Here is a 21,989-nt window from a genome sequence, read left to right as displayed (position 1 = left end):
AAATAAAAAGGTTGCAAATGTATGTACGTATTGTATACCATTGTTACCGCTAATATATATAAAATAAATTATCAAAACTTACATTTCTATCATTTATTGGTGCCTTGCGTTACCTTATGTTATGCATAACCCGTACATCGTACAGAGTAAAAAACTAGTTATACTAAAAGAAAGGCCCCTAAATCCTAAGATGACACATATGACTCTGCCATTAAAAAATTTCCCGCTATTTTCCCTTTACATAAATAAATCGCTCCTTAAATGACATCCAAATGGTACAAAATGGAGTATAAACTAGTCAAGTCTTTTTTTGTTTACAAAGATTATCCATGAACATAATTAGTGGGCCCATTAATTTTCATTATCTCTGGGTCTTTTGGGCCCATACTCTTAAAAGAGTACTACCACTTTATCAGTGCTGCTTTTATAATGCTTTATTGTTTATTATAGTGCTAAACAGGACGCCTTTATCAGTACGGGGATGTAGCTCAGATGGTAGAGCGCTCGCTTAGCATGCGAGAGGTACGGGGATCGATACCCCGCATCTCCACTTTTTCATGATCTATTACTCAAACTTAGCAGGTTAATCTACACACCGATCCCTTTTTTCCGGTAAGAAATAAACAAAGCCGAATTATAGTCTTTTTGAGCTAAGGATGATAAAATCTTTTTGAGTTAAGGTTGATAAGAATTATTATTGTTTGTGCTTGCACGAGCTTTTCAAATTTTTTGTCTGAGCTAAATCGGGATTGAATTAGCTTTTATAAATTCTTGTTCGAGCTCGCTCGTTAAAAATTTGGTTTGTTCAACCTTTTAATCACGAACGTATTTGATTGCATCTCCACTTTTTCATGATCTATTACTCAAACTTAGCAGGTTAATCTACACACCGATCCCTCTTTTCCGGTAAGAATTAAACAGACCACAATCCCATTTATTTTATAAGAAGTCTCAGTCTCTCTAACATGGCTCAAATTTGCATTAGCTTCTAGTACTTACATTCCCATATACAAAGTAGGGCTGCAAACGAGTCGAACAAAGCCGAATTATAGTCTTTTTGAGCTAAGGTTGATAAGAATTATTATTGTTTGTGCTTGCATGAGCTTTTCAAAATTCTTGTCTGAGCTAAATCGGGATTGAATTAGCTTTTATAAATTCTTGTTCGAGCTCGCTCGTTAAGAATTTGGTTTGTTCAACCTTTTAATCAAGAACGTGTTTGATTGCATTTCGAGTTTGACCTCGAGCTACAACGAGCATAAATCGAGCCTTAAGTTACCTTTAAGGCCCAAATTTTTTATTTCTATTTAATTTGATTCAAGCTAGTTTTCCAATCTTTCTTTAATAAAAATCTAAAGCTAGATTTTAAGGCAAATTTGCTAAAAGGACATTTTATAACCCAAATTTTAGGAGAAAGGACCTTATATAATTGTGAAATCACACCTTAATGTAAATTTTTTTGCGAAAGACAACGAAAAGTAAGTTTCGGACATTGACCGAGCTTTTCCGGCCATTGACTTGCACGTGAGAAGCACGTGTGGCTTTATTTTGCTAAGCACACCTAATTTTCCTCCAAAATTCTAAGGTTTAAAACCTAAAGTTGAAAAAAAATCAAAATAAAAAATTCAAGACTCGGGAAAATCAGTGTCTTTAGCCAACTTAAGACACATGTGCTGCTCACGCGCAAGTCAATGACTGGAAAAACTTTGTCAATGTCGGAAACTTCCCTTAGGTCCTTTCCCGCAAAAAAATTTACATTAAGGTGTGATTTCACAAAAAAATATTATATAAGGCCCTTTCTCGCAAAATTTGAGTTATAAAATGTCCTTTTTGATAAATTTGCCAAATTTTAATTACGTAACAAAAACTTTAATTTTCATTCAAAAGATATAGAAAGATACTAAAAGTAGTTTTAAAATGTTAGATATTGTTTCAAGCTTTAACAAGTTTTAAACGATTTATACTCAAATATGAGCAATATTACAAAAGAACTTAAACGAGTTGTTCACGAACTTTATAAGTCGCACATGAAGTTGTTCGAGTTTGGTTCGTTTACTTAACGAGCTAGTTTTTGTTGAAGCTTGTTAATTTAACTTTATAAAAAAAAAATTGACAGAGTTTGTTTACAAGTAGTCCATAAACGTATCAACTCATTCGCACCCCAATACAATGTGACTTTTTAAGGTGGCAAACACATTAACAAATCACCAGTTGTTGCATTTCTATTCTTCTGATTAACTGATCGACATAATAATGCAGAATTGAGGACAATAGTAGTGAAAAATCAGAGGAATTCAAAGACTAATTAATTAAGAAACTTCCATTACTAAAAACTGAAAGTCAAACTTCTAAATCTTACAACATCTGCTTTTTTTCCCCCTCCCTTAGCTGATGATGCAAATTTAACTTAAAGCTATACACAAATAGAGGCAGCTAGCCATGCAGCAGGCTCCTATTAATAATACTAAAACAGGAATCATTAATCATGAATTAAGATCGCTAAACAAGTGTATTAATTTAGCAACTTCCATAAATAATCTCTAGTATTTTTTTTCCCTTGATCAAGTGCTGCTTACAATCCCTTCATCACTTTCGATATCCGAGAAAAGCTTGATGGGGTTCTGAGTTTGCTTAACTGGGTAAGATGGTTGCATAACTATCCCACATTTTCCGGTGAGTTTATGGACGTTACGGCGTAGCCTAATGTATCCTTCCTCCCCCCATCCGTTTCCCCATGAGTTCCTTACTATCCAATAGTCTATTCCGTTCTCTGTTCCGTATCCTACAACGACCACCGCGTGGTCGAGGTTCGTCCCACAATGGCCAGTGAAAACACCCTGCATTCCAAGAGAAGCAAACCAAAGAATTGATTAAAATCACATACTTTTTACTGATTTCCTAGAGTATTTCTCCTATGCATACCAAATTAGTATTACTAATAGGATGGGCATAGGGCGGGTCTCGGGCGGCCCTGACCCCATATCTTTCATATTGGGACCAAAATCAGCCCTAGATCCACTGGGTTTGAAAATTTTAGATCCATACCCAGATGGGCCAGATCCAATAGTTATGGCGGGTCTGGAACAGTCCTAAACTATGTCTTTCATATGGACCAAGATCCACTGAGTTTGAAAATTTCAGATCCAATAGGTCCGGCGGTCTAGAGTATGAAATTGGTCTTGAAAGTTTACTTATATAATATTGTGTCTAAATTTTTTTCTAATCCAATAATTTGACCATCATTTTGTATGTCGTTAAGATAGATTAGGAAATGTACATAAAATTCATAAGTTAATACGGAGTAAATATTACTTCCATTGCAATCCAAAGTCGAAAATATGCCTAAAACCAAGTTATATTCATATATTTTAATAATAAATGGGTCTATAGGTCAGATTTGGAATGGGTCTGAGTCTGAGAATATTAGACCCAAATCCAACAGTCTCAAACAATCGGACCTACACCCTAAAGGATCTAGGTCGGGTCCTTGACTCATGCCCATCCCTATGTACCATGTAACAAGGCCAAATTCTATAACATTTCTTTTACTATGATAGATAAAAAGCTGAAAATTTTAACCAAGAACGAGTGAAAAAATCCTTACCGATTGGTAAAGCTGGAGAGCTCTGCCACTAGCCTCAATGGCAACGCTTACGGGCTGGTGAGCAACAGCTTTCTTCAAAGCTTTCTCGCTGTATGGCTGGACATCTTCATAGCTATCAATAGTCACAACTTTCTTGTTCTTCTGAAAATCGAAAGTAAAAAAAATGCTTTAGCAAAGATAAATAATTTACAATATGTTAATCAAAATTTAAGAGTGCTACTTTCTATTCACTTGATTTTTTTCGACCTTATCAAAACTTATTTAATTATAAATTATACTTGGTCAAGTGGAAATAAAGAGAACAGAACCGTTAAGGTAATATAGTGCTACCTCTATTCCTTAAAATTCTTTACGTTTTCCGTTTTAGTCCGTTACTGAATGTTCTTTACCATCTACTTTATTCTATTTTTACTCTCATTTGGCCTACCATAACTAATATTAATATTGGACAGTTTATAACCACTCATTTTACCCCACCATCACATGCCAAAATTTCTTAATTACCATGCAAATAGTAAGCGTAAAGACCATTTAGGAACGGAGATAGTACTAAAATTTAGTCAAATTCACGTACCCTATTAGCATCACATTGGCCATCAACACCCTTGTAAGGATAATCTTCCTCAGTGTCTAAACCACCGTTCTCGAGGATGAATTGGAAGGCGTTGTCCATGAGACCGCCGTTGCATCCTTGATCAACGGCTCGGTCACAGTCGACGAGCTCTTGTTCGGACAAGGAGGTCAAGTTGCCTGTCACAATCTGGTTGATGGCTTCTACGGTTGCTACCGTTGAGAATGCCCAGCAACTACCTATAATAACAGAAAAAAAAAAAACAGGGGAGTTAGTTATTTCTTTCCAGTTAGATGGCTTTTGGGCCTGATTGTACTTAGTTTACTGAGATTCTAAGGACATGCAACAGGGCTGGCCCAAATGTCTAATTTGAATGGGATATGGGCCTGCTTCCGTAATTTGTTGGCCCGTCATTTCAATTTAATGGTTACACTTTATTTTTTGTCAATGTAATGTTTAAACATGAACATCTTTAATTTTAAAATCGTAAACATTATTAAAAATAGATTTAAGACGAATCGACTATATTTTTCTTTATCCTTAAATCACAAAAGATGGTCAAAACTAAAATTTGTAAATAGGGTCAAATGTAAATATTGTTAGCTTGTAACAATATTTACAAACTACTATATTCAAAAGTGTCCTACACTCCTACCTCAAGGTAGGAATCCCTTATCCAATACGGAAGATCAACGACTTTAACATGAAAAGATGCAACCGATTAGGAAGTTAGGAGTACTCTAAGTATACAAAATTTTTATATAAAGCGGTCTTATACGAAATACCATTTTAGTGTCATATAACTTAAGTAATGAAATTAATTACCTTAATCATAATCATAAGGATTAGGATAGTTAAAATTATATGTATACACAAGTTCTTAGTTTTAAATTTTTAACCATTATACCAAAAGCTCATTGGTACGTAAATAAATAAAAAAAATTAAGTAGGCGTGTCGAATAATATGATTATAATCCTCGTTAGCACACGTCATAGAATATGATAACGTTTTCAACCTAATTGCTTAAGCTTATCCCCTTCTTTAGGGAATCTAAATACTTTTTTTGAGGGAATCTTAATACTTTTATACTTTTATTTAAGAAATTACGGAATCTAATACTTCATCTTTAATTAAAAAAATACGAAGAATTCATACCACATTGGCCTTGATCTTTGACGTCGTTAACAGCACCAAGCTTCCTCCAATCCACGGCTTTAGGCAACCGGTCACCGGGCCGCGGCCTGTAACGATGACTGACCTTTTGTCTTTGGGTATAGGGCCGGGCGGGCCGGTTACCCAAGAACATGGATCGGTACTCTTCATTAGTAAGATCAGCAAACTTGTTAAGCCCGACTTTGTAAGACCGGTCCGGGTCCACGGAGTTATGCTCATCAACGAAATACAAGTTATCTTTAAATATCTCAAACCTTTTCTGATCATCTGGGCTAGGCAGCCCATTACGGGCCTTACCGTGATGGGCCTGCCACTTTTGGTACAGGCCCATTACCTCTGCATCGGTCCGGGCAGGTACGGCCGTTGCTGACGCTAGATGTGAGAGGAGGAATGTGACAAGGACGGTGGTTAACACGGCGGATGATGATCGGAACTTCATTGCTTTTGTGAAAAAGAGGGAGTTTAATTGGTGGCTAAGAAAAGGGTGTTTTGAGGAAGAGGGTTTGGTAATTGGTATGGAAGAGAAGGTGTTGTTAGTGGGTTTATATAAGGGAGAATTTGTAGGATAGTATGACACTATGACTAGTTGTTGTAAACGATATTTTATTTATTTTTAGAGAGGGAAAAAGGTGAGATATGTTAAAATATTACTGGATTATTTCATTATTGATGTTGTTATGTATGATGTGTATAATCCTTTTAGGATTATGAATTGGATTACCAATTAATTTGACTCGGTTTAAATTGACTCGATATATATTTAGACGGATCTAACAGACTTTTTTTTCCTTTAAGTATACTTTGTACAAGATCGATGAACAAAAGCGTATAAATAGTACTATCTTCGGTTCTTAATGTTCTTTATGCTTAGTAATTGCACGGACTCCAACGCAATATTTAACCACTTATATATATTCAATTCCGTATATGAAAGAAAGTATAAAAAGTTGATATTCTGAAAACACATAACGGGATCAATCTAACAAGATCTTACATGATAATTAACGTTTTGATGTATATAACAATGAGAATTTACGGTCAAAGTTTTTATACTTTGAACACATATTCCAAGACGTAAAGAATTTTCAGGAACGGAGGTAGTACGTGGTATCCTAAATTCATAAGCATATCTTTAGTACTTGGCCAATATCTCATTGATTAGCTTAATATTGTATAAGCTGGTAGAAGATGGGATAGATATCGCTCGTGGTCTGACCGTCTCGGCCTTTATGCATAAACAGTAATCGACAGATACTCTCCCTGTCTCTTTTTTTCTTTAAGTTTTCCTTTTTGGGTATTTCAAAATGATATTTATATTTTCTATTATATTATCACATAAATGACTTAGTATTCTATTAGAAAAAATTGTTAATTTTCACATAATTTACTTTTAAGATATGAGATTAGTTGGGACTTTAGAGTTTTCACCTTACAACTAACCGAGGGTTTGCTAAGAGCATCTCTAATGGTAAGCTAATTTCTAAATTAGCTTATCATGCCACATAATATTTCAAGCTATTTTCCTTTCTAGCTAGTTATTACCCCAATGGTTAGCTACTAGCTTGATATTTAATGTAGTCATATTTGTCAATTAATATTTAAATTTAATTTGATTTAAAATTATTTCATTGGACAAGTTTTTTCAAGCAAATTAGCTTAAATAAGCTAATTTGCTTGGCCAAGCTAATTTATTATTCCAACTTTAATGGTCAAGCTAGTAGCTTGAAATTTCTAAAAATTGCAAGCAAGTCCCTAGCTACAATCATTGGAGATGCTCTAATTTGGTTATTTGAAAGTTAACAAAAGCAATGTTGCCATAATAATACATTACTAAGCTCTTGGGACTTGTATAAAGGCTGGTATCGTGGGAAGGGGGGAAAAAGGCAATAGTCAATAGTGGGATGAGCTTTTTGAAAGTGAACTTGGATTGAATTTTGGGGAGATGAGAAGCTAACCGCTGAATTCTACGGTTGGGAATTTTGGAGGATTATCAAATTTCACCTTGAAACCTGCAATACATAATTTAATGCATGTTTGAATAACATGGATAATATAGTTAATAAATACTCCGTTTGTACTTTAAAAGAGATACACTTCGACCGATACGTAGTTTTAGGGGAGTTGAATTTATTAAAATAAAATAAAAGTGGGGTAGTGGAGAATTATTTATTATAGTAAAAAGATGATGTGAGTAAGTGTTGGGACCACAAGAAATAGAGAAATATTAATAATCCGTATATTAGAAATGAGGACCAAAAAATATCAAAAAGGAAAGTGTATCTCTTTTTAAAATATGGCCGTTTAAGGAAAATGTATCTGTTTTTAAAATACAGAGGGAATACTCCGTAGTATTCCTTCGGTCAGTTTTTGTTCTTTACGTATTTCATTTTGGTTTCCTATTTTATTATTTACATTTCATTTTACATTATTTTTTTTTTGATAATTTGGTGCTATTTTATTAATAATCAAGACAATAAATGCAAATTACATTGGTTGCCTGATTACAATCAGAGGCATCAAGCATCTCAGTTCCTTAACATACGAGGCCCATTAGAGCCATGCGATGAACTCATCCCTTCTAGTGAGGCCTTGCTTCGACATTGAGTCCGCCACCATGTTTGTTTCGCGGCTTTTGTACACAATTTCGATCCACCGTGTTTGTTTCGCGGCTTTTGTACATTTCATTTTACATTATCACTAAACGTCTTAATATCTATTACTATATACTAAAAGACACACTAGGAATGACACGTATCACGTCCTGGTGAGTCCTTAGTATTTTTTCCTTTTTAAAAAAAACTATTTTAATTGAAGAATCTTTAAAAATATCTGATTTCCTTGATTTTTTTTTTCCCCTTATTTTTTCCCTCAATTTAATATAATAAAAAAATATATGAAAAAATAAATTATGATTTCATGTATTACGACAAGGATAAAAAAATTTATATTAATACTGATTTGAAGAACATATATGTTAGGAATGGAAAAGAAATCACAATTTTTTTGATATTATTGTTTCTATAATATATGTAGTAAGCTATTACGGAAACTCCGTTGGAAAAATAGCAAATTTTTTTTTTTATTTTGATATAAAAATTTCAAAAAGTTCATTATACTCTTAACCTTCAATAGTTAATACGGAGTAAATTAATGAATAAATTACTCTGAAATGTGTTATTATACGACCGTACCCAAACAAAAAAAATTATTTACTCCATATTTTTTATTTTATGTAAAACAAGAGATAAAAATTGGGTTCAACAAAATTACTTATAAACCCAAAAGTTTGTTATATACACGGTATAGAAAATAGGGTATTATAACTGATATGTTTATCAAATCAATATCATATCCAAAAATTTGGATAGAACGAGGGTACGGGTATGGTTAGTGTTACGGATGTTATTCAATTCCAAAAGAAAAGGGTATCTAATAATTGTCTGATAAGTTTTTTTTCTTATATTTTCTCAACTTAAGTATTTTTGTCAAAACGCTAAACTTACGATTCAAATAAATAATAATTTTCTTTAATTTTCCCAACAACCGTTGATAAAACTTGATTTAATTTTATTAAAAACTTCTTTTAAATAAATTATTCAGAACATCAAAAAAAATATAGTCTCATCCGTGCGTTGCAGGGGACCTAACCTAGTTCTATCAAAATTTATGTCCAATTATTATTTAACCAATTAAATTTATTGGGGACATTTAATCTCTCACACTTTTCCATTAGGGAAATCTCTCCCATTTTTGCAATGTCAATTTTTTGTGATAAAAGTGAAAACATTATAAATAAACGTAATTTGTCTTGTTGAAATAAAAAAAAATAGAGAAATTTCAATTGTTAAATCGTGTGCATAATACCAAACGTATAGAACAAAAAAGGACTCTTGCTTATGAGAGAGGATTTGTTCCATATTCTGGTAAACTCTAATTCTAAGGTCCTGTTCTGTTCGACTTATTTTGACTTATTTCAGACAAATAATTAAGTTCAGATAAGCTCAGTTAAGTTCAGATAAGTTCAAATAAGTTCAGTTAAGTTCAGATAAGTTCAGATATTATAAGTTCAGCAAAAATAAGTTTTTTCAGAGATTTTCACACACAAATAAGTTTATTTTAGACAAAATAAATTTTTTTCAGATAAAATAAGTTAGTATAAGTTAAGTCAAAATAAATCCAATAGAACGGAGCCTAAATCAATACAACATATTCTCCTAGTTTATAATGGATTTTCTAATTTTTACACCTCCCAAATTTTGTGTCATCTTACATTTAATTTTTTTTTTAATTGTTCCCTAGTTACCCCAATAATCGCCCTTTTTTCTAACGCTATTATTACCACGTTTATTACACCACCAAACAAACAGTAAGAGTTTCACCTAGTAACTTTGAAGTTACAAATTCAGCTCCATTGTGTTGGGCTTGCCCCTCATTTGCATCAAAAAAAAAAAAAAAAACAAAAAAAAAACAAATTCAGCTCCATCAACTGTTTTTCAAGGGTGGAAATTCCTTATTAACCCAAGTTGTTTGGATGTGGTCACACACTCGATCACAATGTAATCCACAAGAGGCTCAGAACACCACCTTCCTTACTTGCAACCTTAAAGTTGATGAGATAGGGTTTCATTGAAGCCTTCCAAAATCCTTATATCGTGCTAGGATGTCTTGTTTTTCTGACTCGATCTTCTAACAATTTCTATTTTGTGGCTATGTACCATAAAGGACAAATCAATCTTGTATTTTCAACCTTTTTGCTAATTTTATCACTAAAATGAATGAGACTTTTATCTTTCGATTTACGAGGGATTATCTTAACTTGTTTATATTAACGGATCAACATTCCTTGAACATAACGTGTTTACATAAACAGATCAGAACACTTTGAACCCGGTGTTTTTATACATAAACGGATTAACACCCCTAGCCTGAACCCGATATGAAGCTAAACCGGTCAACCCGAATCATAGTATAATTTTTTTTTATTTTTTTTTGAGGGGTAGTATAATTTAAATTGAAATAAGTTTTCATAGTATAATTTTCTAACGGAATATATTTATGAAAAAGACATTGTACAAAATAATTACAATGATTTCAAAATATATAATGACTCTTTCTTACCTTATGTTTTTTTTCCTTCTTTCCCTTGTTTTGTTCTTATCTATTCCGTATTTGCTAAACTTTGTGTGGATCTTTTATGAGAATTTTGAATGAATATTTCAATTTAGCTATCACTATTCATGGGCGGCCAAATTATTGCATTTTATAAAATACAAAATATATATTTTGGTGGGGAGATAAAGGGCAAATGGTGTATACAAGATTCGATTTCTTTCTCTTTTTTTTTCTTCACCCTCCTCTTGTAGGGTTTCAGTTTCTTTTTTGTCGTTTATGCTGGAAATGGTGTAATTTCTTCAGAAATCAGACTATTTCCGGCCATCTTTTTGTTTTCCTATTGGGTTTTTTCCGTTGTTTTTGTTCCTTATTTTTTGGGTTGTTCCTTGTTCTTTGGGGTTCTCTTACCTTTTGCTAGATTCTTGATAGACAAGAATACTTTTAGAGTTTCAGTAATTGAGAAGGTGATCTGGATTCTTAGAGGTTTAATGGACTCTTAAAGGTTTAAGATTTGTCATCAACTCGCCGATCAGAACAATTCGAACTCAAATTCTGAAGGACTATACGTGGATATATGTGAAAACGTCAACTGCTCGTGTCAATAAGTTTGACGGTGGAGCACGTGCTTTGCTTTAGGAGACAAAATAATAAATATTTTGATTGTATCGGGGACATATTTTCTCTAAATATGTAATGTACAAATCTATTTTATCTCTGAAGATGTCGTATAACTGATTGTTAATGATATTGTTTTCTAACCTAAAAAAAATCCCTAACGTAGTTGACAATTTGACATCCAAACAAATTGCAGAATTTGGCGTTAACGTAATGGTATAAGAAAACAGCAAAGATGAGGTCCAAGAAGACAGTAATAGTGTGAGAAATCAGAAATGAGGTTCCAAAAGGAAATAAAACACAAATCAGCCATACCGTCGATCACAACTCGCCCATGTTCATGGAATCCTCTCTCTAATTGGATTATATTGATTCTGAATCTATCACGCATCTCACCACTATCTTTTTTCTCATTTTCAATTTAAAACATTCAATTAAGTGGGGGTCTTAATTTGTAAGGTGAAAACACAATCCTATGAGCACGATCAACCCTAGCTAAAATTTTAAAACTTGAGTTGGGCTGACATGACTTATGATTCATGTAGTCTAAACATTAGACAAAGAAAGTTGTAGGATTGAAGTAAATGAGTCTTGACGAAGTCTTAATTTGTATCTTGAAAAACCAAGACTCTACTTAAGAATCGGTGTGTGAGTTGAATTAAATTGCAGAACCAGAAAAGTACAGATGCTTAGTTGGAAAATAAAATAATATTATACAATTACAAGCCTTAAAATAATTTTAGGGGCGAAGAGCTAAATTTTATTGAGTCTTAACAACAATTTAATTATTAAATATTCATAGGATGCTGAAATGGCACTTGAAGAAACTATTAAGGCAAGACCCCTTGATCTTGCTCTAGCCCATACACAAGTGTTCAGTAGAAAGTTATCATATCTAAATCAGATGCCAGGTTTACTCAGATCGGTTGCGGACTGTGTTCGGATCCTGCATTGGCGGGTTGAATTAGATTTCGAATTAACATTAGATCAATTTAATCCGATTCCAAAGGCCTAAATTCTTTTTGTTTTGTTTTGTAAATAAGTAAGCAAAACACACATTACTTGACCCTCCCCTCGAGGAGTTGAGGGTACCAATTTCTTATACTCCTCCTCTGAACATTCTGAACACATACCTCTTTTAGACATTTTTGAATATTTGCAACAATTTTTTCTTTTGGCATGAAATCACCAATTCTTTATTGTTTCTCTCTCCTTTATATCCCATTTACTCTTTATTCTTTATTCTTTATCTCTCGTACTCCATGTTTCTGCCGGAGAAACTGTAAATATAATATTTTGGGAATTAGCTTAATCGATGACGTATTTGACCGTAATCTCCTTATATTCGACCACCTGTATTATCGTTTTAAACGGCCCCTGAATATATCCGAGGAACCTTCGTGTGATACTTAAAATTAGACAAGTGATTGTTAAGTGAGAAGAACTAGAGAGAGAGTAACTGATTTGCTTTTTTAGGTAATGATTAGATAGCCCCTTTTTTAATGATTACAATAGAGTATTTATATGATTACACGGGGGTAATTATGTAATTATGTCTACTTCTAATGAACAGCTGTCCTCCTTGGTACCCAAGACCCAAGGGTAATTTTATCTTTTTATACCGAGTTGGGCTGACCATGTATATGGGCCCAAACAATTAGCCCCACGCTTGACGTAGGAGATGGCATCCTCGGCATGTCGTATGTTGAGCGGAGTTCAGTATCAGTCATCGTTTATCGTCATTCTTAGTTTGTTTATGCGCAGGTCAAGGGTCCTCTTCCCTTTTCTTGGTTCCTGGATTACATGGTGTCGAGGAACGCCATCCTCACGTTGCTCATCGACTTTTCTTCGGGTGGACCTCACATTGTGTTGTCGAGGAGCGTCCTAGGTTCATGCAATTATGCTCGGTCGAGGAGCTCTTGTTTCGAGCGTTTGTTTGGTCGAGGAACTGAATGAACCCGATCGAGGAACGGCTCTTCTACTGGTGGACCTCACATTGCGTTGTCGAGGAGCATCCTGGGTTCATATAATGATGCTCGGTCGAGAGCTTCACGTTTCAAGCATTTCGTTTGGTAGAGGAATGTGAGCTGTAGAGGGATATACATTCTTCCCTTGTCGAGGAACATGCTATAGCCCCAAGTGTCGGCGGAGAGTTTCCTTGGCCGAGGGACTCTATGGCCTCGGTTGAGGAGTATCGGGCATGTCTTTGGTCGAGGAACTCCTCATCCTCGACCGAGGAGCTTGTTGTTGCGCGACAAATAAATGGTCGAGGAGCTTCTTCTTGCGCATCTCGAGGAACCCTATGGCCTTGATTGAAGAATATTGAACACGCCCTTGGTCGAGGAACCCCTTATCCTCGGCCGAGGAACTGACAGTTGTGTGACACATAGTTGGTCGAGGAAACTCTTCTTGCGTGGAATAGTTTGCATTTCATCGACCGCTTAGACAAGTGCAAAAATATTTTTCGAGGTATCACGCCTACGTGTCGGTCGAGGAACCTCTCTTTATGTCCGAGTGAGAGCTGTTGGTCGAGGAACGCAGCGTTGGGTGTATTAGGGATTCGGTTTAGCAACGTGTCGAGGAAGGGCCTGCTATTGGGCCGTCGCGTAGTGCCTTGGTCGAGGAACAACCCCGTGCGTTTAATTGGGTTCGGTCGAGGAACAACCCCATTTGTTTTTGGGTGTTGAGTCCCTTGGCGTAACAATGTGAGTGCAGCTAGTTGCTGAGGTATTTTTGTAAAGTGCCTTGGTCGAGGAATAGCCCCATGCGTCGATGAGGTAGTGAGTTCCTCGACATCCATGATATGAATACCAAGAGTGAGGTGCCTTGGACCTTAGTTGAAGAGCTCCTTGATGTGATGGCTAATGAATAGCCGATGGATTTCGCAGTGCCTTGGTCGAGGAACGCTTTTTCACAAGTCGAGGAGCGTCGCCCATTCTTTCGTTTATGGGCCGCGGCTTTGAAGGGTATTTCCTTCGTGTCGAGGAATAACTATTGCGGGGGTCGATGACCCTTCTTTCGTGTACTTCCCTTGTCTGGGAATGTAAATGTTGAGGAACCCATAGAGTAAATAACCTCATGTGTCGAGGAACTATCGCCCTTTGGTGCCAAGGTTTAGTGTATATACTCGTCGAGGAACTCAGTGCAGCCCCGTGCGTCGACGAAGGGTCTACCTCCCGCGTCGTATTTTCCTTGGCCGAATTGGAGCGTTGTTAGATGTTGAGTTCCTTGGCATAACAATGTAAGTGCAACAAGTTGCTGAGGTACTTCCGTGCAGGGCCTCGGTCGAGGAACAACCCCAGGCGTTAAGGGATAATGAGTTCCTCGACAACCACAACATGGATGCCAAGAGTAAAGTTCCTTGGACCTTGGTCGAGGAGCTCACTGGTGCGATGGTTAATGAGCTTCCTAGGAACTTCATGCGCCTCGGTCGAGGGTCTTCACAGTTTGGTCGGTCGAGGGACTTTCTACAGGGTCTCGGTCGAGGAGAATCCCCAAGCGCCGACTGATAGTGAGTCCCTCGACATAATAAATATGAATGCCAATAGTAAAGTTTTTTGACACCCAATACAATCGGGTAGTAATTTTTGGTCGAGGAAGTAGTCATCTCTATAGTGAGGGATGATTATCCTTTGTTTGGGATTTTCAATTTTGACATCGGAGGATGTATAGTAAATCGTATCGAGAGCCTACGAGTTGACAACCCCTCATATTAGCCGATGACATGTTCATACAACTTCCTTTTTGGTTGTCGAGGCGAGACAAGTTATTTTTTGACATCTCGAATTTTCCGAGGGGTTTAATGAGCCCCAAGAGCTAGATTCGACGTGTGTAGGATAATTCAACCTCAATAAGAGGAAGTCTCCTTGGGATGAAGGTCTTTTAATACTTTAAACGATATGCTTAAGTTCTCCTTGATAGAAGGTCTTTGAACACTTAATTTAGTTTTAAGTGTTTCCCTTTCTGATTTTTGGACTTCGAATAGGGCTAATGAGCCCTACGAGCCAGAGAAAGAGTTCGTAGGAAGGCATCACTTTGTAACAGTACTCCTTCTGCATCGAGTTGGGCTGACCATGTATATGGGCCCAAACAATTAGCCCCACGCTTGACATAGGAGATGACGTCTTCGGTAGGCCGTGTGTCGAGCGAATTTTCATACTTACCTCGAATTCTTTTTTTTTCTTAATTTTTTTGCGTTCGTGTCGAGGAACCTCCCCCTTTTTTTCACTGGGAAGTGTTGAATGTCGAGGAACTACCTCCCTTTGGGGCCATGGGACAACTCTTATTCTCGTCGAAGAACCTCCTTCTTATACTCAGCTTGCTCGACTTCCTCCAACATAATGTTAATTCCTGTTAGTCGAGGAACTATAGGATGTTAATTCTCCCGTGCCGAGGAACACTCATTTCTTATTTTTCTTTCGAGTCCTGGTACGTCGAGCTTACCATTGTTTGATTATTGTAGAGGAACCACCCCCTCCTTTGGAGTTGAGGAACAATTCTTGTGTTCGCCGAGGAACCTTTTCTTTTGGTTTAGCGTTGTCGAGCTTATTACGTGGGCTTTAACTAGATCGGCTTTCACTTGATATATAGTGGAGATTATATATGAGCTGTAGAGTGACACTCATTCCTTCCATATCGAGGACCACCCTCTCACAAGTCGACAAATGTCGCCCCTCCTCTCGCTTATGGGCCGCGTGAAATTGAAGGGTGTCTCCTTCACGTCGGGAAACCTCCTTTTGATCGACTAATGACAAACGGTCGAGGGACCCCCTTTCGTTTGATCGGTAGTAAATGGTTGAGGAGATGGGCTTTGTCGAGGAAGTACCCTTAATCTTCCTATGAATTTGTCAAGGAAGTACCCTTTACCTTTATATGAATTTTCCGAGGGAGTCTTGATCTTGTTCTTGATCGACGAACTCTAATTTTAGGCCGAGGAAAGGTTCTCTCCTTCATGTCGAGGAACTTTCCTTTTGGTTGAGCCGTAGAAAACTGCCGAGGAACCTCCCTTGATTTAGAGATATATGACCGTCGAGGAACCTTCCTTGGTTTAGAGATACCGTCGAGGAATCTTCCTGGGTTTTTATTTAAGGATCAAAAACCTCTAAGGTTAGTCGACGATGTGTTCATACAACACCCTTTTCATCTTCTAACATTTTGAATTTGATGAGGGGTTAATAAGCCCCCACGGGTTTGATTCGATGTCAATGGATAATCCGACCTTAATAAGAGGAAGGTGCCTTGGGATGAAGGTCTTTAAATACTCAAAACGATATGCTTAAGTACGCCTTGATAAAAGGTCTTTGTATACTTAATTTATTGTTAAGTATTCCCTTTCTCATTTTTGGACTTCGAAGAGGGCTAATGAGCCCCATGAGCCAGGGATGACATGTACGAGAGGGATACAATCTTCTTTGTCGAAGAAGCACCTCGGGCCAATGGATAATCCGACCTCAATAAGAGGAAGGGCCTTGGGATGAAGGTCTTTTAATACTTTAAACGATATGCTTAAGTACGCCTTGATAAAAGGTCTTTGAACACTTAATTTAGTGTTAAGTGTTTCCTTTTCAAGTTTTGGACTTCGAATAGAGATAATGATCCCTACGAGACAAGGAAGACCTGTACGATAGGCTTACAATCTTCTTTGCCGAAGAAGCACCTCCGGCCTTCCTACGAGATTGTCGAGGAAGTGCGTGTATAACTCTTGCTTGAAGGATAATCTTTCAAGTAAGACCATGGTGGACTCTGTAAGGCCATGCCACATCTTGTTCGAAGAAGGTAGATATGAGATCGCGTGGCATTGATGATGTGGCATGCAAATCCGTCAAGTTAGGCCACGGTGGACCACGTCGTCATGTCGCCTAGAGTCGAGGATTAAATCATCAAGCACTCGTGGGCCTTAAGATTTGATAGGCTTCAACGACGCCCCACTCTTGGAGAGAATTCCCTGGATTTTGCCCTAGTTTTATTTTTAATTATTGAGAAGTTAGGTCGATAACTTTAGTGTGCGCGGTGCTCGGCGCGTTCGACGTGGTGTCGTCTTCGTTGACAGACTTTTTTCCTGGGTGGTTGATGTCTTTGGTAGAAAAACTGTTTTTTTGGTCATGAACTCTTTTTTGGTAGCCGAACTTTAATATTTAGTCGAGGAAGGAGAAGGGCCTTGACCGAAGGTTGCTGTTCGACCGAAGTAGTTGTCTTGCCTCGATCTTAGCTCTCTAGTTTGGTCAAGGAACGACGTGAGGGTTTGTAAGGGTCTTCCCAATTGGGTACCAATTGGGTCGAGGGAGGTACTTGCCCTTAGAGTCGATGAGATTCTAGGTGCCATGCCGCATGTTTTTTGCAAACTTGTAAGGGTCTTCCCAATTGGGTACCATTTTTTCGAGTGTGCTTCGTCGGCCGGTTGCCTCGATTCTCCTCAGTAACCAATCTCCTTCATGCAATGGTCGAGGGAGAACCCTTTCGTTGGAGTATCGGGAGATATTCTGTACAGTGTGTGGCGGGTCTTTGTCGAGTAGGATCTCCTCGTCTTCTTCGGCTGGTTTAGAGAGGGCATAATTGTTTTGGGTTCTTGCCAAGGAATACACCTACATCATCAGCCGATGGTTCTTTATATTCCGATCGTTTCTTCTTCAGAGGAGGCTCTTCACTAGATATTGAAATTTTCTCCTTCTTGAAGATGTCGGAGTAGCACTGTCGAGCAGATCGTTGATCTCCATAGAGCTTTCCGACTAACCCGTTGTCCGCTTCATATTGGACAAGGAGTTGGTAGGTTGAAATAGCCGCCTTGGTTTTGTTTAGTAGAGGTCGCCCCACTATTATGTTATACGATAAGGGTGTGTCGACGACCATGAAATCTATGGGGAGGCTTCTTCCCTTTCTCTTCTCCCCGATCCGGACGGGAAGTTTGATCATGCCGACGGGATATACTGATTGATCACCGAAACTTATGAGGAGCCGGTTAATGTCGATGAGGTTGCTTATCTTGTAGCGTAGTCTTTCAAGACATTCAAGAGTCAAGATGTCAGTCGAGCTTCCACTATCGATCAATACCCTTTTTAATGTTCGCTTGGCCACCTTCATCTCAACGACTAGGGGATCATCGTGCTGGGCGTGGACAGTTCGAGAGGGATCCTCTTGAAACGTATCCCTCGGTATGATCTCTATGGGCGTCGGATCCCTTGTGTTATCCCCCTTCTTTTTCGAAGGAAAACCCTTCAAATATTTGTTCAGTTTCCCTTCGTCGGCGAGCCTATCCAATGCCCTCTTCAATTCTCGACAGTCTTTAGTTGTGTGACCACACTGTTTGTGGAACTCACACCAAAGACTCTTGTCTCTTTTGGATGTGTGGGTCCTGATCGGGGTTGGACTTGGCAGTAACGACTTTTCCTTGTTGTCGAGGTATATCTCCCTCCGGTTACTGTTGTACCGAGGGTCGTTTCCATGGTCAGTTTCTCTGGGTTTCTTCTCTTTTACCCGTCCAACGACCTCATTTTTCCTTTTGAGATCATTCTCGACCGACGGGTTGCAAATCTCAGTGGATAGATGAAGGAAATAATGCCCTTGGTCCAAGTATGCATTCTATGTTAAGTCTAATAAATGCGGTTCAGTATTAATTAACAAGTTAATAATTCAGTGAGATCAAGTGAGCTGAATGCCTAGCTAGAGGCCGCTTCAGTTCAAGTGGAATTAATGATATTAATCCACAGCTTACTCTTGACTGAACCCGTAGGGTCACACAAATAGTACGTAAACGGATCAAGTATTTAATGGCATTAAATACTCCATCTATGAATATTCGGAACCGACGGATCTTGGTTTCAGTGGGAGCTAAGATCGTCACAGGCAAGAAATGAATACTCCGGAAACGATGATATTGCCGGAAACGGAAATATGGATCGTATCGGAAATATGAATATTATCCAAGTCGTAGATGTTGCCGGAAACGGAAACATGGTACGTATCGGAAAATATTATTGGAAATGGAAATATTACCAGAATCGGAAATATTGCCGGAAACGGAAATATTGTCAGAATCGGAAATATTACCGGAATCGGAAAATAATTCCGGAAACGGAAATATTAAATATTTGTTCGAAACGGAAATTAATTCCGGAATCGGAAATATTAAATATTGTTCGTATCGGAAATAAATTCCGGAACTGGAAATTTAATCGGAAGCGTATCGTACGAATTAGCATCGGACGAGGCCTGCCGGACGAAGGCCCAGCACGAAGCCGGGCCATCGCCCAGCAAGCACGCGCGCCACAAGCCCAGCCAAGGCAGCGCCCAGGCCTACCGCAAGGCAGGCCCAGCGCGCGCCAAGGCCACGGATGCGTGGGCCGCGCTGCGTGGGCTGCTGCTCGCACGCGCATGGGCAGCCCTTGTGGCTGCCGTGTGTGTGTGAGTTTGTGCTCATGCGTGATTCCTAAATCTACAAGAGTTAGTGTATGATTAAATTCCTATTCCTAATTGGATAAATTAATTAAATAGAATTCATGTAGGATTCTAATTTCAATTAATTCGTATCCTACTAGGATTACGATTCATTTTCCATAACTCTATAAATAAAGGCCTAGGGGTCATTATTTATACACAAGTTTTAAGTATTCAAAACTAAGATTTTTAAGCAGAAAAATCAGCCAATATTCTTGCCTACCTAACCGAAAATATTAGAACCTTAAGGGCGATTCTAGTTGGTCAATCTTAAGGCGGATCCGGACGTGCTGTGGACTATCTACGGAGGGACGACACTTGGAGTCCTAAAGACTTGTTCTTGTTCGGTTCGGGCGCAGCTAGGGAAGGCACGCAACAAAGAGTATGCATCTAAACTATGCTAAATGATTATGTGTAAATAATATGTTTCCTGGCTTTATGGTTTTTCCGCATGATTTATGAACTGTCATATGAATCATAACCTAACAGTGGTATCACGAGCCCCTTATTATTTTCATAATCTAAATTGCATGAACATGGTTAAATATTACAAATTTGCAAGAATTAAAAGGGGTGATTAATTTTCGTAATTGTTAATTAATTGCAAATTGCGTTTATTTAATTATACGTACGCAGTTTTTCGGCAGTTTCTTCGTTACTCATCCGAATTGAGTGATTTTTGTGTCAATTCCGCATGTAAAAGGCATTCTAAAATTTTGACAAAAATAGTATTTTTCTGCCGAACCCAGAATTCTCAAATTCGAAGCCTAACTATGACTTTTCGAAGGTTTTAGTTTTTCGAATGCAAAATTTCGTAAATTTAAGATGTTAAATTAAATATTTGCGATTCTTGTTGATAAATCTTGAATTTTTGATTGACCTACTGCATATGTTTAACAAGTTTGAATGCCTAGTCTTGTTAATTATGCAATCTAATTTGTAATTATGATTAATTTGTTGAAAATTAGAATAATTTAGAATTAATTTGATTTTCATAATTAATTGTAATTTAATTAGAAACCTATGATTAAAAACCACCATAAAAATTGTAAATTTACGATAAATTTTAAATTTTTATGACCTAGACTTGAATCCATAACTATCGGAAATCAATTGGATAATAAATTTTCGATTTTTCGCCCTAAAATTATGAAATTAATAATATTTATTAATTTGTCATTAATTTTAAATATAAATTTTAAATTTTTTATGCGATTCGTTCATATAACTTGCACGCACGAAGCAATGGACGCTTCGTGTTACCCTTAAGGGGTGTTGTATAATGCGGGCATGCGACGACGAGCAAGGGAGCTCGTCGCCCGTGCGGCACGAATGCAATGAGCAAGGGCGTAGTGCACGTGCACAAGGCAGCAGCCCTGCCTTGTGTCGTGTGCCACAAGCAATGAACGAATGGGCATGGGCGAAGGGCGAGCCAAGGCAGTCGCGTGTGGGCAGCAAGCGAGCTGCGCCACAGCGCGCGCTGCCTCGCACAAGAGCGCGCAGCCTCGCGCGCAGCGAGCGCAAGCTCGCGTGCCACGAGCGCTGCGCCCAGCATTACTCGCGCGCGCAGCGAGCGATGTCTCGCGCCAGCGAGCGATGGCTCGCGCGCGCAGCGAGCGATGGCTCGCGCGCGCAGCGAGCGATGTCGCGCGCCCAGCAAGCGATGTCGCGCGCCCAGCGAGCGATGTCGCGCGCGCGCACTGCGAGCGATAGCTCGCGTGCGATGAGCGCTGGCGCGCGCGGCGAGCACCAATGCGTGCGGAGGCTTGCGATAGGGAAGCAGCAGCTATGCGACGAGCGCATGGGCTGCGCGCACATGGCCAGCAATGGCTGTGTGCGTACGGTCCATGGGCGTGCACCGCGTAGGGTGTTTGCGTTACGATTAGATCGTTTTGAATGTTTAATTTGAAAAATTTCAGTTCACGTAATTTTAATTAATTTTAAAATTAATAATTTGAATTATTTTCTTGGATTTTAATTTTGAATATTATAATTATAATAAATGTTATTTATTCTAATTATTTTACTAAAATTAAAATCATGAATTAATTTAAATACGACTGAAATTAAATTAAATTTTTGGATTCAATTATAAATTGATATAAGCTTTAAATTTTAATTAAATTTGTATGTTTCCGGTTGGACTAGAAATACATTTTTATGTTTAAAATTGGTAAAGCATATGAATTTATTGGTTTAAGTGGGAGCGCTTTTTAGTCATAAACTCATGATTAGGTCTACAAATCCTTAAGGTTAAAACAACTTGATTAGAATTAATAAGGACTGAATAATTGGTAGATTATTGGTGCCCTTGATTAATTGCTGCAAATGTTTACGTGATGCATAATGTGTTTTACTAACCAGCTATGTGGGCCATTCATGATAATGAATGGGTGAATGGTATATATTGTATATGTACTGTTTTGCAGGTTATGAAGTGACTAGTATGGCCCAAATAGGATAGAAAATATGGTCTGCGTACCATT

At 37.8% G+C, this 21,989-nt stretch overlaps 1 protein-coding gene and 1 non-coding gene across 2 annotated transcripts; one reads left to right on the top strand and one right to left on the bottom strand.

Moving 5' to 3' along the window:
* The first annotated feature begins 477 nt into the window (after nucleotides 1–477).
* On the top strand, nucleotides 478–550 carry TRNAA-AGC (transfer RNA alanine (anticodon AGC)). Its single transcript has one exon. It is a non-coding gene; the product is annotated as a tRNA-Ala (tRNA).
* Nucleotides 551–2,290: 1,740 nt separating this feature from the next.
* Nucleotides 2,291–5,901, bottom strand: LOC110778225 (cysteine proteinase COT44). The gene is made up of 4 exons (XM_021982796.2): nucleotides 5,329–5,901; nucleotides 4,176–4,411; nucleotides 3,602–3,742; nucleotides 2,291–2,834 (listed from the first exon to the last, which is right to left on the bottom strand). The coding sequence occupies exons 1-4, from the start codon at nucleotides 5,783–5,785 to the stop codon at nucleotides 2,559–2,561; spliced, it is 1,110 nt and encodes a 369-aa protein (XP_021838488.1). The 5' UTR covers nucleotides 5,786–5,901; the 3' UTR covers nucleotides 2,291–2,558.
* Between the last annotated feature and the right edge of the window lie 16,088 nt (nucleotides 5,902–21,989).

The sequence above is a fragment of the Spinacia oleracea genome, chromosome 3 (genome assembly GCF_020520425.1).
Source record: "Spinacia oleracea cultivar Varoflay chromosome 3, BTI_SOV_V1, whole genome shotgun sequence".
Classification (NCBI taxonomy): Eukaryota; Viridiplantae; Streptophyta; class Magnoliopsida; order Caryophyllales; family Amaranthaceae; genus Spinacia; species Spinacia oleracea.
This window is presented reverse-complemented; position numbering and strand designations above follow the sequence as displayed.